Consider the following 19,560-nt stretch of genomic DNA (forward strand, 5'->3'; position numbering starts at 1 on the left):
GCTGAAAAAGAACCCAGAAGGGGATAGAGAGAAACAGAGAAATATTGATGGGTATTATACTGACTCAGAGAAGGTAGGGCAGGGGAGAAAAACAAGCAGAGACAAGAACACAAAGACTTCACCGAATAGGAATAGTAGCAATGCTACCTCTGGTCATTGGCTACCTAGAGAGGGAGAAGCAGGCTTTTGCACAAATGAGCTCCCACACAGGTTATCCAATACCAAGTTGTCATACGTACAAGTGTGTGTGTGTGTGTGTGTGTGTGTGTGTGTGTGTGTGTGTGTGTTTCTACATATGTATATGCTTACAACAATAATAATTCAAAAAAAGATAATGATTTTGGGAGGAGGTACATGTAGAGTTTAGAAGAAGGGGCAGGTGAAAGACAGGGCTTATGTATAAAAGTTCTTTGAAAAACTATTTTTAAAAAAGTCCTAAAGGCCCAAACCAGAGGAATAAATTTTTACCAAATAAATTTTGGAGCATCTCCAAAAGATGAAAAGGGTTAAGTAGAGAATTTAGCAGATAAGACCCACCCTTTTCTAATGAGAAACAGCACTTCACAGCCAAAATGATGTAGCAATTTGGCTATTGTTCAAATGCCATACCATGCATAAAAGGGAAGAAAGATGAGTGAAACTATAACAAAAGAACCATAGGTAGAATAGAAGAATAAAATAAGAAGGGAAGCAGCCTCTGCCAGCTCGTGTGGTAGCACCTGCCTGCAATCCCAACTCTTGGGAGGCCAAGCCTGGATTCTATAGTAAGAGATGAGCTTGGGCCACATTCTGAGTTTGAGACATCTTGGGCTACATGAGAACCCTTCTCAACACACACATAAGCACACATACACTCACCAACACTATCTGCTAAAATGGCCACTTCAGTACTGGCGCCATGCAGTCCAGGACCACTAATGCACTGAAGAAACTGAATTTGTAATTCAAAACTGCGTTTTGCTGTTTCTTTAAAGTTGCTCACTGGAAACTATTTTGGTGAACTCTCATGACATTCAAGATCCGAGTTGAATGAATACAATTTACTGGTTATTATTATTCTCCTAAAACATTTTTCTTTTATAACTATAGAAACAATAATAGTAGTCCCCGGTAAGATTTCCTGGAAAACTATGAAATGTCTTTAGAAAAATTAAAAAGATTGAGAATTTTGTTATAATTACTGTTATTAATCAAGGAGAGAAGCACGAACCAGCCAGCCAAGTAATAGAAAACCCTTTTCTTTGACCCAACTCATTCATCCCCAAAAGCTTCCAAGTGTGCTAGGCTCTAAAGCTCTCACAGGTTAGCCTCTACCTGAAGCCATGGACTTGTAAGTCCTGCCATCCAAAGAAAAATCCCAAGATGGTTGTGGCGGGATGCCAGATACTCAAATAGTTGAAGCTGAGGGATCACTTCAACTGAGGAGTTTAAGACAACCTTAGTAACTGGGTAAGAAGCTAGCTCTTAAATATTAAAAAAAATCACTCCCAATCCAGCAAAGGCCCCGTCTGTACTGTAGCACTGGAACCTGCTCCTAGGTATCATTATGCAGACAGTGCTGACCTCCTACATACTTCCACAACACCCGCTTCCTGGGTGCAAAGGTTAGGGGTGTGTAGGTGCCATCGGGCCACTCGATGGATAAAACTAATGGTTTTCTGACTGTTAGCTGAGCTCTACCAGTGCAGCTACATTCTCAGGCCATCATTCTTACATGCAACACATATTTGAGGGACACTTGTGACAGCTGACCTCTTAGGTATTTAAAAGGAAACAGTGCTTGCTTTGAAGAGGCTAATGACTTAGCATTTGTAATTGATAGTTTGATTAAATGTTTAATTGTCCTTTGGCATCATTGTTAATTATGTTGAGCTCCTTCTAAATGCATGCTAGAAGTATGCTAATGATCTATAAAATGTTTATATAAATCTTTGACCATAAACTATAATTAGATGGCTTCATGATAAATCCCATATACCCTTCCCCTTGTTTTGCTGAGGGAAGATATTGCTGTGTAACCCAGGATGGACTCCTTGTGATGTTCCTCCTTCATTGGCTTCCTGAGGTATGGCATTGCCTGCCTGTTCTTTCATCCCCAACGTCCTCTTTCTTTTATTAATGAAACTGTTTTAATATGTGTTTATATGTATTCTCTTATGTACGTATGATGAAAAGTGAGAAAAGGCTTTTTGGCTCTCACTAAAACATGTAAATATATTTTAAAAAGCATCTTTCCAGTACTTTGAAGAAGGCAGGTGTCAAAGGCTCGCTTTGTGTCTTAAAGTGGTAGAAGGAACTGATTTCCTATTTTAAAACTTTTATGACCCAAGCCACATACTTTCACCAGTAAAACTAGGAGAAAACATTACCTGAGTATTCAAGGAGAGCCAGAAGTATGCGGCACTTCACCTCTGCAGGGAGAGAAAGCACATTGTTAATCGTCGGCTCTGTTTCTGAAATACACTCTGCACTGTTACATGGCAGCAAAAGCTGCCATGGTCTCACTATATCAGGCAATCAAAATCCTCTTTACTTGACATTCTACTGTTGCCCGTCTGTGAAGATAAACGCCAACAAACTTCTCAGAATGCTAAATCATCTTTCATCTATGAATTACAAAAGTAATAGAACACCATTCAAACCTTGCCAAACTCTCAGTAATCTTTAGCTATCTTAGCCTGTGTACTATCCCCTAACATATATGTATTAAAAGTTGTGTGGCTAAGCCATAAAAATAACACTTGCTACTGTGACTAAAATAATTAGCAAAAACACCATGTATATACATTGATATATTCTGCTATTCCATCCCACACAGGCCAATCACAAATATTTGACAAGTATGTATTAATGTCATACTTATCACTGTGGCCATCTGCTACCAATAGAAAATAGCGCACTCGCATTAGGAAAATTTTATAAAGTCTCAAGTTCCTTCTATGTAACCTAAATTGTGGGATGAAAAAAGAAAAAAAGAAAGTTACAAGGCATCCTGGCCTATGTAGGCTTACAGGTGTTAAAGAATGGGGTGGTTTAACTGATCAAGAATCAGACAGCCCTTCAAAGCGCATTAAGGTTTACAAACAAGACTGAGAAAACAAAAGGATATCAGAGGTAGAAATGCATATTGAACTGAGAACCAAGTTACTATAACCCAGCTTTGTGGCATTAGAAATTTTAATAAATACTTTCAGTACCAGTTCACTCATAGATGATATCTACTTTATCTTTATAATGGCTTATTTAGGAAAAATGATCAGGAAATACACGTATTGTCCTCGGAAGTTTTTTGAAGTGCTGTATATACAGAAAGGGTGCTACGACTAGAACCTAAAACTAACTGAAGCTGATATAGGATTTACAGCAAGAAAACATTTCATAGAAACTTATGCTTAGATCAGCAGGGAGACAGAGCATCCTTGGAAATAATGCTAGCAAAGAAATGCATCAGAAAGTGAGTAGCAAATAATGCAGTCATCTAGCAGGTAGAGATTGTTATCATAACACTAAGACACTAGGACTGGGCTACAATTATGAAGTTCAAGTGCAAAGTAGCTTCTAAAATTAGACTGATGAGTTTGAGTCATCGAAGAGAAAATCGCTGTGACAAGGCTCTAGGGTAGAAGAATAAACTATTAATGAAACACTTGGTATTAGGGTATACACATCAGAAAACACAAAGACACAAATAGAAAATTATTAGCCTTGTGAATGCAGGATAGAGAATGAAAATTGGGCCTTAAGATATTGAAACAAAGAAAAGAAAGAAAGAAGAAAAAGTAGCTTTATGGGAAGAAAATAGATTTTAAAAGAATGTCATTTTTAAAAGAAAGGACAAGGAGAAAATATTAGCACTTACAGAGCATGTGAAATACTCCCTCTTAGAGGGAGAATGCTTATTAAATTCACAAGAAACTTAGCAGATTCCAAAAGCTCAGAAAATTAGAAGACTCCCAAAGGCTCTCCCATTGACTGTGTCAGCAGGAAACCCCTTAGGGGAGAGGAGGCTCTTCAGTGACCTGGCTGCCTGCAAGCTGTGCAGGGAACACAGCCATCTACCACACATGCTGGAGTGGGCTTCCTGGTGATGGCCCTTGCCAGCTCCTGTGAGCTACCCATGCTCCTGTAAGCAGCCCCAATAAACTCATTGGTTCATTAGACTGAATCGAGATAGAATCTTTCTTTGACTCACCATTGCCCTATCTGGGGTAATGGGGCATTTTTTGTAATCTTCCTAGGAAAAATCATGTAATAGAAACTGAGCACAATTTAAGCAAATGCACTTCAATGTAGCTGGTAACTGGAGACTGTGCTTAGCTGAAGGATTAAGCAGGAGACCATTTTTGTGACATCTTAATAAATGATCACCATTTGACTTAGCTACTATCGATTATCTTCTCCACCCTCTCCCAGTTCAGTAGGCTTTGTACAGATAAGTAAACACTCATCTAGCATTGGAATGGCATGTAGCAATTCTTAAATAAAAGCCACAGTGTCATGCTATTCTGATACCATATTTGGTATAACTTATAAGTTGGATCTCAGGGAACGTAAATGGAATCACTCTGTTGACTTACATATGTAAGGCACACATTCGTTGCCCTATATCAGTACGTTAAATTTTTACCTATTAGTATCCATGAGGCTCCATCTATTACAGCATTCCCAACAGTTTGAAAGGGAGGATGAAAATTACACTGAAGCAAGTGGTAATGGATGGGAAGGTTACCTGAGGACAGTCTACATTACAACTGTCTTGAAGATAATGGCAGCTTACCCTCTCCCTGGAACAGCCCAGTAGGCAGCAGGCTGTAGCAGTGGACGGTAAATTAATTGGCTTTTATTGTGTTTTAAGGAGTCATTTAACACAAGACAATTGGTGTTTGACCCACTGTAAGTGCATATCAAATGCACTTAGAAAATAGAACTAAAGTCTGCAAAAGGCCCTGTACAGTCTTAGGACATACAGCCAGACTAAACTAGCTATTGAGTCTCATGACCAAGGGTGGTACCAATGTTCACAACATCAATCAATCAATCAATCAATCAACCAACCAACCAAATGAACAAGCAAACGATAACTCAATCACTAAGTATCTAACTAAGTCTATGACTTCCAAGTGTGCCTTGAGGGAAAATGAATATAAAAATTCAACTAGGGATAATAATTTAAGATTTAAAAGTATTTTTTCAGTAAGTTTGTTTCTACATTATATATGTATACATTTTTTAAGTAACAAAACAAAGTTTCAGAAGTATATGTATTTTTATAATCAATACTGTGCTTATTTGAAATACAAATGCTATTAAATCTGTTTTAAATCTATTTTATTGTGGTCAAAACCACAAAAGATGGTGAGAACTATGATTTTATAACTATTGAGTTCATTAGGCTGCTGAGAGTTAACTATTTTAAGAAAATATGGCATCCCCTCCTTAAAGCATGTGCTTCAATTCCCTAATGTATCTTTAAAACCCATTCATTTTTTAAATATTTATTAATCGGGGCAGTCTTGATTTAGAATTTTCATCACATGGGATGTTATAAGTGTCCCAGGAAACCACAGATTAAGCCATAAAATTAAAATATAGCCAAGAAATCCAGTCACAAGTAACAAAACATTTCATCATTGAATAAAACATCTGTTAACTTTCTAGGGGCCTGCTCCATCCACATCCATCCAAATGTCCTCTCTACTCCACTCAACGTTCAAACCTGCCATATTTGGGTGTATTTGTATGCAGAAGACTTAGTATCTCAGGATAACACTCACCAAATGAAGAAGCAGAGCTGCCTGCCCAGATTCTATCAGGTGAGAGGAGCTGGTCTTTGATGGGAAAATAGGACACTTTTCCTAATTTACCCTAAAGTTGGACTCTGACTAGAATGCTGCTTAATACCATCTATTCCAGCTGAGTATCAAATGAAGAACTAGGACATAAAACTATAAGCACGGGCATGATGTTTGCTGTGCACAATTCTCAAATTCAGTGCTGTCAATATTTGGGGATAAATGATCCTGTGTCGTGAGAAGCCACCCTGCACATGGTAGTAGGCTCAGCAGTATCCCTGCTCTCCGCCACCATGTCCAGTAGTAGTCTTAAAGCTGTGAGAATAAAACACAGCTCCAGACCTGATCTCTAACTTAGGTTGTGACAATTTCAGGATGCCATGTAAATGTGTCATGGCAGCCAGCGACCGTCAGCCAAGGCCAAAACTTTCAAAACTAGTGATGAAGCTGTGACGCTAATTAGACTCCCACATAGCTGTACAGTAGACTTTTTAGGCTTCCTATAAAAATTTAAGCTTTGTGTACTTTTTGTTCGTTCCTTATCATTTTCTCTGTGATTATTTCTAATTCCGTACTATGAAGCTCATGATGTTTCATCTGTCTATGCACAATGTTGTGTTCCTTCAGGATCCTCTCCATGATACAGTGCACAGTGTCTTCAAGCCTAATCCTTCCCTCTCTCCTCCTCCCTCATCTACTGTGTTCCTCTTATTTGCTTTAGAACAAGGATCAAGGGTACCACTGTATCACTTTACCACAATGTGCCCTGCCTTCCCCACTGACCTTCAACATATTTTCTGAAGCTCTGTGCAAGAGCCCGGACACCGCTGGGAAGATTCCAAGGATCCTGCTTGAGGTGGAGCCGCAACCTCCTGGGGCAACTCAGCTTTGCCTCCATTTCCTGTTGGAATTCTAATCAGACATGGAAAGGCTCTCAGTATTGTGAACGGAGGATTCTCAGTCAAGGACACTGTCTTCAGAATTTGCTTGCTTTTGCCAATTTTACTAGTCTAGAATAGCATTCATAATTTCTTTAGTGAAGTCACATCAGAAAGTGTGCTAACTCTAAAAACCAAAGCTCAATATTATTTTCTTATAGATAGTCCAGCCAGGAAGCAAATATAGGCAGAAGCTCTATTGTGAATGCTGAACCAGAGATGTGTGAAGCCTGCACTGCTGTGTTGAAGTCCACTTGCCAGTTCTACACTCATGAGCCCCTTCCCCTGCATGGGATATGACCAGCTGCACCATACTCCTCTGCAAAAAAACCTTAAGTCTTCTGTGTCTTTAATTCATGCCTTTCCGGTTTTGATCTAGAAGAATCAAGTGTTTTAAACACTCAAAAAAACATAAAAAGTTTATAAACGATAATACAGTGATTTTTAATATCTTTCACAAACGATCGAAACAGAAATAGAGAATTATGGAACAAAAACAGGAATTATTTTCTTCTGATGTTATGATTTTGCTTCATGACTATGTTGCATATTTCATGTAATCATCTGACATTTATGTCAGACCTACCTTGTTTTTTTTTGATATTTTTTTTTATTAACTTGAGTATTTCTTATATACATTTCAAGTGTTATTCCCTTTCCTGGTATCCGGGCAAACATCCCCCTCCCCCCTCCCCTTCCTTATGGGTGTTCCCCTCCCAACCCTCCCCCCATTGCCGCCCTCCCCCCACCAGTCTAGTTCACTGGGGGTTCACAGACCTACCTTGTAATCCTCGACCTGGTGTGAGATACTTGGTTTGCTCAAAGGCCCTTACAACAGCTCGTCCTTTCAAGAGGTTGGTTATTGAATCCATCTATTGAGGGTAGATTTCCAAGTATTATATTAATCCACAATCCATGATATAAATGAATAAATGATAATAAATATATACACATATGTGAATATATCTTATAAAATATTTTTCTTAAATAAGTGGTTCTGAAAACCCACAATGCTAGTGAAGCTTATCTTTAAACAAAATGTCAAAATGAATTCATCTTCTCACTTAAATATTTCCAGTTCTTCCTAGTCATTTATAAATCGATAAACAGTTACCAAATAAAAATTTACTTCACCAAGGAAAGTGAAAGCTTAGAACTTACTTTTAAAAAACACAGAATTATTTTCAAAGTGCCCAAACCTTCAATACTCTAACTTTTAATTATGATTATGGAACATTTTTCAAAAGCAAACTCCTAACATGAAAGTTAAGACAACTGTGCAGTTTTCAAAACTAGAACCAACACTAAGCAAGAAGCCAGGAAACATTCAGGAAACCCACAAATAGTCAAGACGCCATCTCCCGTAGCTTCCTTTAGGTTACTTGTAAGAATGCCTCTTTTAAAGCAAACACGAAGAGACAGACGGAGACATTTATATTCGCCTTCCAAGCTCTTTGCGTCTGAAAGATTTCTACCTTTTAATTTGTAAACAAGACCCCCACTGTCCCATGATACCTGGATGAAGAGCTGCTCCAGGCAAGTGTGGATCTTGTCCTGTTTATCATGAGATATCCGGATGCTGGTTGGAAGCTCATCACCTATGTGAAAAATAAGCCAAAACCCCCATCCCATTTTTAACACATTGAAATAGTCTCATACTTGATAACATACAAGCAATTCAAAATGAGCTCTTATCCCACATCAGGAAAAATGGTATCTGGTTTCATGGAGCAGAAAAGTCAGTTGGATCAAGTTGGAGCTTGGTTCTGAAATAACCAAGGCAATGCCCATCACAGGGAGCAGAGTATCAACCTGTGTTTTTCTGACGCCCCTCTCCCCGCTGACTTAATGTAAGGTTCTCAGGCATCTGTGCCTTCTAAAAATCATCCTTAGGCTGGAATGTCTTCTCACACCTCTTCTCAAGCATCCATGCCCAGTGTTTCTGCTAAAACTGATTTCCAGTGTTCTTAGAACCTTTCACAATGAACAGGAAGATCAGAAGCCATATGTTAAATAACACTTTTCAATGTGCTGTTCTTATATCTGGGATTTGGAAACTCACTTTTTCAGTCACAAGGCAATATGGGTGGCCATGGAGAATGGCTAATAAAATTGAAAATACATGTGGAATCAAGAAATTAATCCCCATCGTACAGGCATCTTGGATGTTACTAACATCAAAGACCATGGCTGTCGACCCCACGCACCTGAGTCCATCTCATCACTGTGAAAGTAGGAACTGCACTGGCTGCTGCAGATACTCGTGAAGGAGGCAATGGAATTCCTGTTGCTGTTGCAGTCACTGCAAAAAAAGAGCCTTATGTTGCTTTAAGAACATGCTCGCCCAGGTTGGTATCCCACTGTTATAGCAAGAGAGGGTAGTAAGGGCCATACATGAGCAGAGCAGAGGGATGCGGGATTGAATGTCATAGTGAAAGTCATTGCTGTGTGTGCTAATGAAAGAATGCCCACTTCCTCCTGCTATTTCTTATCACATAAACCTGTGCCACAGACACATTTATTAGTGTGTTCCATATAACGTTATGAGAAAGAGACCTGTCCAACTCAATTTATCTCAGTTTTCAGAAGCACTCTTTCAAATCCAAACTTTTCAAATTTTCTTGCTATGTAATTGATTCCTGAGTGAGTTTTTAAAACTGTCTGGTTGTAAAACCAAGAGGCAGCCCACCTGAGATTCTCCATTATCTATTTAATAACAGTGGTTAGATAAGTTTCTGACAAAGACAAAGTCTGTTTTATGACTTTTCTCTTTCAACCCTATCTACTAGTTTAAAGAATAACTTACTGGGGATACCTGGAGCTCCCCAGAGTAGAAACCTCATCTGTCTCCACAGAAAACACAGCACTGGAAAGCACTAGAAATGACGAATGTCTACACAAAGAATGTTTTCAATGCTGCTGGATATGAAAATAATTTGGATTTTAGAAACAGTGCAGGAGAATTTTTTAACCCCTTTTAATAAGGAAAATGGACTTGATTTTAAATTCTTATTTCAATTTTCTATCATAGTCCAGAGGAAGACTGTGAGGGTAATTTTAATTATCTGGTAACTAGGATATGAGGTACAAAGTATTTTTAGAAACATCATTTCCCAGTGAAGAGAAACTACAGATTCCTATTATGAAGCATGGTGGTACCTTCAGAAGCTAGAAGTAAATGAAATAGTATCAGTGTTTGATTCATAAATACATTTCCAGGAATAATCAACTTTGATGTCATTGTCAAAATCCTCTTTGGAAAAAAGAAAAATTTAGAACAGCAGACTGATTAAGGAAGATAACTCCGTGGTCCTCTCCTTCCTGATGTGTTAAATGGGGCTACCAGAATGCTATCACTCCTGGTTGCTGTGGCAGAGTATTTTAAATTCTAAAATGCTAAAACTATGCATTTCAAAGACTATCAATTATGAATATGAGATAACACTATGTGATGAGAATAATTTTGATCTAATTATTACTTATATGATTTTTCCATTTTAAAACACTGTGAACAAGACTGAACATTTTCCCTCTAACTAACATGAATGAAACCAGGGACAGGAAGCTGCACACATAGTTCATGTGACTAGCTGTAAAAATGTTCAGTGAAAATTCTGGAGACGAGGTTTTAAAGAACAAAGCACTCTCAGAGGTGGAACTCCTAAGAGCCACTGAGCAGGGAGGGGTACTGAACAGACTGTTTTACCTGAAATGATGAAGTTAACATCTAATAATTAGTACATCAAAATGGGACCAGACTGAAGGACATAGTCCTGCACAGTCATCAGGATGGGTTTCAATCCAGTATGACTATGTTCTCTAAGAAGGGGTCTATAATGGGAGGTCACACAAGGAAACACAGAGGAAAGATGACAATTTACATGGTAAGGATGCATGCCTGGAGCATCTCCTTCCTTCCCAGTCCTCAGGTGTTCCAGTCAGCAGTCAGTGGTAGCTTGCACTACCCGGCTAACTACTACAAGAAGAGCCCAGAGAGGAGTCAAACACAAAGCTGGACATGAAAGTGCAATACAGAAAAAGAAAAGGGAAACGGTGAAAAGGACTATTAGCTATTTACTAGCTAATGAACTATGACCAGAAAGACATTTTTAGCAATTGCTATTACACAGTTACACAGCCTATAAGGGCATCTCTCTCCACAATAGGTTTACACTGCTAGAAGGAGAAATGCTTTCTCTAAATAATCTGGATTGTTAATGAGAACAGTGTTGTTCTTCTTAAATGGGTGGTTATTTTGATAAAAATCAACCATTAACAGTTTTTAAGTCTTTGAGAAAAATATGTATTCTCACTTGAGTTTGTTGATGAAATGAGATTGAGAACCAGCTTACCTGTAAGAGTCTCTGTTGCTGACTGTATCATGACCTGAATCCTCTTGTTCATCTCCTGCTACATTAAAACAGACACGTTTGCTATTTCTCTCTCCCTTTTCATTGTCGCTGTCCGTTGGTATCACATACTCTGTTGTCTTACGCTCCAATTTAGGAGAATATGTTATTGAAGACAGAAGGCTGCAATGTGACATTTTTTAGAACATAAGTGCATGTTTTGAAACTAGACAAAACAGATAAGTCTTTTATTTGCTAAATGTGATAGCTTACAAATATTTCCAGAAGGCTTCTGTGATACATGTCAAATACTATCTGTGTATAAAATGCATCGTAGGAAGCTCAGATTTACTGTTCAGTACTCAGAAATAACAGAACAGCACACGATCAGCCTGATCCTGGTTCAAAGCCTGGTATGCCCTTCCCCACCAGCTTTGTTATCTGAAACGATTATGGTGGGTCACTGATAGTTAGATGATGGGAATAAGAAGTAACTAGCTTTCATGGTTGCAATGGGAATAAAAAGGGAGCAACATTCTGGTATATAATATTTGTTAGCTATTTCCTCTTGCATTAGTACCACTAGCATTACAGTTTAGCTATTTCCTCTAAATTGAAATAGGCTCATAAGGCTCAGCAGGTTAAGGAAACTTACAAGGTTCAGGAAGGTCTTAAAACCTAACAATTCACAAGTCCTCAGTAAAGGCTCTAAATCCAGCAATGGATGGCTGAAGAGAGATGAGCCTTCAATGGAGCTGCTTTCAAGTTGTTTTGGTAATTCTAAGGATGCAGCTCTTTTTAGGCATCACGCCATGCTAGGACTGGCCTTTCCCTGATGCAGCCATGAGTCATCCCTGCTCCTATAAGCAACTTTCATGCATATTTCCCCATAAGCAACAAATACAACCATTCTTTTACCAAGATAGACTTGAGTAGAACCAATTCTTTGGCCTGGCATTGGTGCCATATTGGGAGTTCAGACACTAACTAGTTCCTGCCTCCACAGGAAAATTCATGCAAGAAACTACTAATTGCAACCATTAACCAGGCTTTAATAGCCTCACTGGCTCATCCTCTTAACGTAAAATTAAAGATATTCTCTGAAGCCTGTCTGCATCATTACCTATTCAATAGGGAGAATCCACATCATCAGTTTCTGTTACAATAGGCAGGTGTTCTGGACACATTGACTTAAAGATTCTAAGCAGGAAAGCATTCCCTATGAGGCCAAGAGGAGGCAGGGCCACTTGCATTCTCAATCCAGCCAGTATGAAATGCACGAATTGGCACAACAAAGACTCCTCCAGTTCCGCTTGAGGGTATAATGCCCTGAGTAAAAGCCAACTGTGATGTTAAGGCTAGAAGTCTGACTAGGTCATGCTTCTGTTAGACACATCAAAATTCGGCAAAATTCAAATTGGAGTTTATTATCAAACAGCATGCTACAAACTTGCAAGATGGATTAAAATACACCTGAAATAACAGCCTATAAATGATTTCTCTAGCCAATAATCACAGTAACATTTATAAAATGCCTATGACACTCAGTTCCAACCAATTGCACGCTATGTGTATATTAATTTGTTTGTGGTAATGCAAACATTCTTTTTTGGAATTTCAGGTCAACAATGCCCACACCTCTCGTATATATTTTATATTAGACAACAAATCCAATGCTGTGCATTGAGTAAACCTAGAGAAAGAGATTTCACTGATTAAAACAATGTTGTGCTCATGGTATTGTGAATGTAGTATTGAACTAAAGCCTCTGCTTCATTGGAATGTCAGTTTCACCAGCAGGAGGCCACAAACAGCAAGCTTTGTAGTTCCTCAGATGGGGGCAAACACAAACTTCTAGAAAATAAATAGAAGAAAAGATGCCGGGCTTCGGTGCGGCTCTACAGTGAGCGCTTGCTTATGCATCACGTGCATGGCCCGCTGGATTCAACTGAGACCCACGATTTCATAGTTTGGAAGGGAAACTTCTCATTGTAAGCTGATGCTTGAATAACATGTGGCATTTTAGAGTCATTAGACACCAGTGAAAACTGGAGAACGCCTTGCATTGCTCAAAATGCTCTTTGAACCCAAAGGGATGAATTAATTTTAGAGTTTCTCTATTGAAAAAGATGCTTGCTTGTAAGACAGACTGTACATTTGCTTACTCCTTCCCCCACTCCAAAGATGAAAACATTAGACTAACTCCAATTACCCAAGCACCTACTGCAGAGACAGATGAACTCTGCATACCAAGCAAGAAAGGCATGCAGGAGTTCTCATCTCGTAGGGAGCCTTCTGGGCTTGTGGGTATTTTAAATTAGAAGTCATGGGCCTGAGCATGAGTAGTTTTCTCACAGTAATAAGAATTATATTCACATTTTAAACAATTGCAATGTGCTTGCTCTGACCCTATGGGAATAAGTGTTTAAGCTTACAAATAAAACAAACGATAGGAAAAATCACAGGCATAACATTCCGAGATCGTGAGAAGCAACAATAAAGCGTATATATGTTTGTGTGTAGGCAAAAAATATTCCCTTTGCTTTCACCCATCGAGAACATGCAGCTATCCACAAAAGGTCCAATTAATTAATTTCTCTGCAGAATCCCACTCCCAGAACATTTCCTCTGGGTTAAACACTGATTGGTTAAACACTGATTGATGAATATGTGTATATTATCACACATCTGCCTGTGTTGTAAAATATCATCATCATAACATCTAGCATTTGTTGAGTTCTCATAGTACACACAGTAAATATGGCCTGGTGTTAATTCACTGAAGTTCAATTCATTACTCTTAAATGTAATCATGTAAGTCCACGCTGTAAGTAAGTGTTAACTCTACTTCAGCAGGGGGTATTGCAGTGACAGACATGCATTATTACACACATACACTTTGCAAAATAGGCAATATTTACCATCTCTGCATGGGTTTTACATACTGGAAAGGTTAGGTGGTCACTGGTGTGCACGTTCAAGTGAGAGGAGATACTTTCCTAGTTCTCTGAGGATAAACATGTCTATGAGGATTGCTATAGCTATGTAAGATGATGGGGATCGATGTGGTGTATGACTACTTACAGTAGATTCCATATGACTAAGTAAAACCAGCTCATTCCTTTCTCTTGCAGAACAATCAGTAGCATTCTAGGTAAAGAGGCACCTTTACCTAAGCTACTCCTCTGAGTAAAGACAATGCACAATAGTGACCTTGTGGCTCACCATAGACTTGAAGAACGAGCAAAGAAACCCTTGTTTTTTTAAATCTGCGAGATCTTTAGTGTCCCTTTGTGGGAGATACTACACCGTGATCTGGTTGAGTGGAAACCAGACATGAGCAGAAAGGCTACTTTCTTCCTATGTCTATGGATCTTTCATAGCTTGACCCTGAAAGTCAAAGTGATGGACTGGCCTTATAGACCCCCTCAGATGCAGGGTCCACAAGCAGAGCACCCTCAGGTAGGATTGCAGTTGTCATTTTTCAGGGGTAGAAAGTGTATAGCTATAGGGGGGAGTTTCCCTGATTCTTTTCCTAATTATTTCCCTAATTGTTGGTTGGCTAAAAAAGAGAGCAGAAGCTAATCACTGGGGAAAGATATGGAGGTGAGATTTTCTAGGTAGGACAGAAAGAGAAGGAGAGAGGACCAGGATGAGAAGTTGATAAGAAGGGTTTCTCAGGGCATTGGTAGGCCTCTGCAGCCTATGGAGGCAATGAAAGACGGGGCAGGAAATTCTTTGCCCAGCCTTTGAATTATCTGGTCAGTTTTCAAATATAAAGGTGGCTAGTGTTTTTCATTCACTGTGTTAAGGTGAGCTGGAAGAGAAAGCAGGCAGCAGAGGAACGGGCACTGAGGAACTGGAGGCGTTCTTGGGGGTGGGGGGTACAAGCTGGCTGTTTGATGAGACAGACTGGGAGGACACTGGCAGAGTTGGCTGTGGTTGGCTGGCAAGAGATTGATCTCGGAGCTCTGGAAAGGCAAAGCCAGCATTTGTGGGAGAGGTGTTGGCTAGGAGGAACAGGCAGGTGGCTGCTGGTCCCAGAGTTGGCTGGTCCCAGAGTCTAGCCAGACCAAGCATGCTTCTTAAAATTACATGCTACATGTATCAAAGCTGGAGTTCAGTGAAATGAACTTGGAGTGAGTGATCAAAAAGCTTATAGGCTAGAAAGGCATACTTGATTCTATAGTTAGCTGTCTGGGTCTGCCTGTTCTATATCCATATCCATGGACTCAATCAACAACTACACATTAAAAATATATTCCTTAAAAAATCCTACCTGTACTACATGTGTACAACACTTTCTCTGTTATTTCTTGAGCAGTAGGGTATGACAAGTACTTATTTATATTAAACATCATAATGAATCTACAGCCGATTTGATAAAGGGAAGAGTACAAGTTGCACACAAATCCTTTATCATTTTGTGTAAGTCATTAGAGAATCTTGAGATTTTGTTATGTGTTGAGGGTTAGGGGTACAATCTCCATTGTATGCTATATGACAAGTGTAGTTTAACTGCAATGTAATGCTCTGTACGGTTTTAGCAGGGCACTAGGCAAATTCACCACACTGAATATCTCTGGCATCTGCTGAATGTAGGATGTATTGTAGAGAGGCTCAGCTAGGAAACACTCTGGTGACACTAGTCCTCATTGGGTATGACAGTGACTCAGTCTAGCATGACAGTCAGGGACATATTCTGAGGCATAACTAACATGCTAATGAGGTACTAAAAGTGGAGAAAAAAGTCAGACAAAAAGGAAGGTAATATTTGGATTCTAGTTTCATGAACTGCAAAGTTGGCCAGCACTTTGATGTCAGGGGAAGCCCCTGGTGAGTGAACAGGTGAAAATGGCTGAAACAGTAGAAAATCACAAATGAGTCTTGGAAAGATTTAAATGAGAGGTAATTTGGAGAAATCCTCTCACCCAGTTACCACAGAGAACTGCAATAATGAAATATGTCAGTGCATATAAAAACACAGTACACCCTCCGCAGAAGCACATGGAATGGTTTTGGGGAAGGTATGCTTCTGGTTGTACATTTACCAGCAAAAGGGTTCAAACATAATTCCACCATCAATATTGGAAGTCCTTAAGTACTAACTTCTTGCTAGGTATAGCTCTTCACTCAGTCTTGGGGTGTCTGCTACTTGCAAAACAAGAATTATTCCCATCTTGACCATGGACCACCCATAATCTATGCTAATGACGATATGCAAGCTCTCTATTATAAACTCCTCTCATTTATATCCAAACGTAACTAACTCCAAAGACTTATTTAAAGGCAAAAAACCATTCTGCTTCTCAGAGTGTAACAGAAACCACCAAGCCTTCATCAAACTGGCTACATCCCCTTATATCATATTACTGTAAAGGAAAGTTACCTAGTTTCCATCTCTGGATCTGAAACTAGGTAGAAAGACTTAGTAAAATGTCTATGTGCTGATAGAAATTTGATTTCTAGGAGTCATGGAGAGATAAGGTACAAAGATATCGAAGTAAGACAACCTCAGTAACAGGTCCCTCATAGGAATGGATAACTCTAGGAGGGCTGGCTGGCTAAAGAAGCTTCTGAGGCAATATCCCTATTGCTGTCTCAGCATCTGCTGCTTCACCCTGACGAACAATGATAATTACACCGTGAGAAAACGGTCTGCTAACAAGCCTTTGAAAGAACTGGTGGAGCTCATTGCAGCATCTCTGAATACTAAGGACAACAGGGAACCCAGGCATTTGGACAACTGTATTATTTTAAAGAGATCATGCTGCAGATAAAATTATGTGGAAAATGTTTATATTTAGAATTAAATTACATGGTGCTCATGAAGAAGACCAAATTTCCTTCTCCAGCTATTGTGTATTTTTTGTTGCTCTTTCAGCACAGAGAACTCAGTAAAGTTTTTCACAATTACAAAATCGGGGGCTTTCAATTGAAAATGTATCATTTTAATTAGTTTCAGTTCACTGAAACCTAGCCATTGCTAAAACTAGTTCCTTAAATATAAGAATCAAAAAACAAGTGAAGCAATGCCTTAATTCATGCCCTCTCCCCCAAAATATATTTACGTGTACTCCAGCCAGGGAAGCGGTAGGCTGAGCAGAGATCTCCACCCCATCCTCTTTTGTTCCATATCTAATCCCCAGCATGATCCTTAACGTTGCAGCAGCCTCACCCACTCCATATCTAGTCACTTTCACAGATCTTCCCCTACCTGCCATTCTCCTTTGACCATCTCATTGCTTTATCCCAGCTCCCAGCTCCAGCAGGGACTCCCTGGGAACCCACAGGCTACTCTGGCCAGGGAAGTAGGTGTGTTAACAGGAAATGCTCACCTCTCCCCTCTCTTCCTCCATACCCAATCCCACAGCCTCATCTCCAGCTCTGCAGCAGACCTCAGTCTGATGTGGTTGCTCCTCACTCTTCCTCCATTCCAAGGGTATTAAATAAGCAGTTCCTGGTAGAACATCCTTTCCCCAATACCCAGCCTATTTACTAAATGCCCACTTCTGATATTCAGAAACAAGTTTTACCTAGAAGCCCTAGTATACATGTCTATCAGGACCGCAGTAGAGTTTCCTTCCAGGCAAAATACAAGCATCATACTCTCCTAAGAACCAGAGAGAAAACAGAAACAAAGGGAATAAACACCCATCCAACAAAGAGAAAGCCAGATGTCAGCACCCAGAATTACAATCTTCTACTTCCCACATGCCTGGACGCCAGAATAAATACAGGATCAATAATAGCGAGGACAAGATGTCTCCGCTAGATTTCAGAAACACTACCACAGCAGGTCCTGAATATTCTAACACAGCTGAAACATGAGGGAAAAAAAAGACCTTAGAACAGCCTGTATAGATATATTAATTCTAAAAAGCTCATGGCCTAAAACATATAGGAAACCTGGTACACTATGAAAAAAAAACCCAAGAATAATGGAAAAGGAAAAAGAAAGAGAAATCTAGATCAAAGAAACAAAATTTAAAAGAAGAAACCATCGATGAAAATTTCCCTAACCTAATGAAAGAGATGCCTAACCAGGTAAAAGAAGCATACAGAACACCAAATCAACTGGGTCCAGAATGTAAGTGCCATTGGTACATAATAATCTAAATACTAAATGTACAAAAAATATTAAAGGCTACAAGAGAAAAAGACCAGACAACATGTAAGGGCAGACATATTATAATTATACCTTGACTTCTCAATGGAAACCCTAAAGGCCAGAAGAGCCTGGACAGATGTACCACAGACACTGAGTCCACAGATGCCAGTCCAGACAACTATACCCAGCAAAACTATTATTCACTATAGATGAAGAAAACAAGAGATTCCATAATCAAGTCAAATTTAAGTTATATATGTCTAACTACATCCAAGAAAACACTGGGAATACATAATCCCAGAAGAGTGAAATCAAAAAAGCACACACACACACACACACACACACACACACACACACACACAATGCATACACATGCACACACACATGCACACAGGCCACCATCAATACCATCACCAAAAAAAGTAACAGGAAACAATAAACACTGCTCACTGATAGCTCTCAGAATCAAATGGTCTCAATTCCCCAATAAAAAGAGAGAAACTAACAGAATGGATAAAGAAACAGGATTCATTATTCTGCTGTACTCAAAAAAACACACTGTAACATCAAGGATTGACATTACCTCAGAAGAAAGGGTTGGGAAAAAGATTTTCCAAACAAATGGCCCTAAAAAGCAAGCTGGGGTAGCCAATTTAATATTCGACAAAATAGACTTGAAAATTAATCGAAAGAGACAGGGGAGAGCACTATATACTTATCAAAGGGAAAAATCCATTAAGAGGATATTGCAATTCTTAACATCTGTGCATCAAACACAAGGGCACCCAAATTGGTAAAATAAAGACTAGCACAACTTAAGTCCCATACTGATCTCTCACACACTGGTCTTGGAAGGCTTCCACACTCTATGCTCATCAATAGACGGGTCATCCAGAAAAAACAGTGAAGGCTGGGCCTATCTGACATGTAACAAATGAAACTAATGGATATTTACAGAAAATTTAACTCAAACACAATAGAATATACCTACTTCTCTGAATCTCAAGGAACTGTCTCCAAAATTGACCACATACTTGGACACAACACAATTCTCAACAAATATACAAAAATTGAAATAACACCCCTGCATCTTATCTGACTATGGATTAAAGCTAGATATCAACAACTACAGAAGGAGGAAAAAGCTTATAAATTAACAGAAACTAAACAACTCTTTTCTGAATTAAAATGGGTCCAGACAGAAATTAAGAAAAGAATTAAATTCCCTCCAGAAATGAATGAAAACAAACAAACAAACAAAAAACAAAATACATAAAACTAAGAGAGACAGTGAAGACAGTTCTAAGGTGCAAGTCTATAGAACTAAGAGTTTACATTAAAAAAATAAGAAATAAAAATAAAGTGGAGAA

The 19,560-nt window shown here is 39.1% G+C and overlaps 1 protein-coding gene across 1 annotated transcript in view; it reads right to left on the reverse strand.

Annotated features, from left to right (window-relative positions):
- Prex2 (phosphatidylinositol-3,4,5-trisphosphate-dependent Rac exchange factor 2) overlaps positions 1-19,560 on the reverse strand; it is a 319,598-nt gene that overhangs the window by 121,103 nt on the left and 178,935 nt on the right. Inside the window, 6 exon segments of the mRNA NM_001393795.1 lie at positions 2,370-2,411; positions 6,576-6,704; positions 7,512-7,602; positions 8,246-8,328; positions 8,938-9,032; positions 11,083-11,262. Coding sequence (NP_001380724.1) covers positions 2,370-2,411; positions 6,576-6,704; positions 7,512-7,602; positions 8,246-8,328; positions 8,938-9,032; positions 11,083-11,262 — 620 coding nt within the window.

Source organism: Rattus norvegicus, chromosome 5, assembly GCF_021556685.1.
Source record: "Rattus norvegicus strain SHRSP/BbbUtx chromosome 5, alternate assembly SHRSP_T2T, whole genome shotgun sequence".
Classification (NCBI taxonomy): domain Eukaryota; kingdom Metazoa; phylum Chordata; class Mammalia; order Rodentia; family Muridae; genus Rattus; species Rattus norvegicus.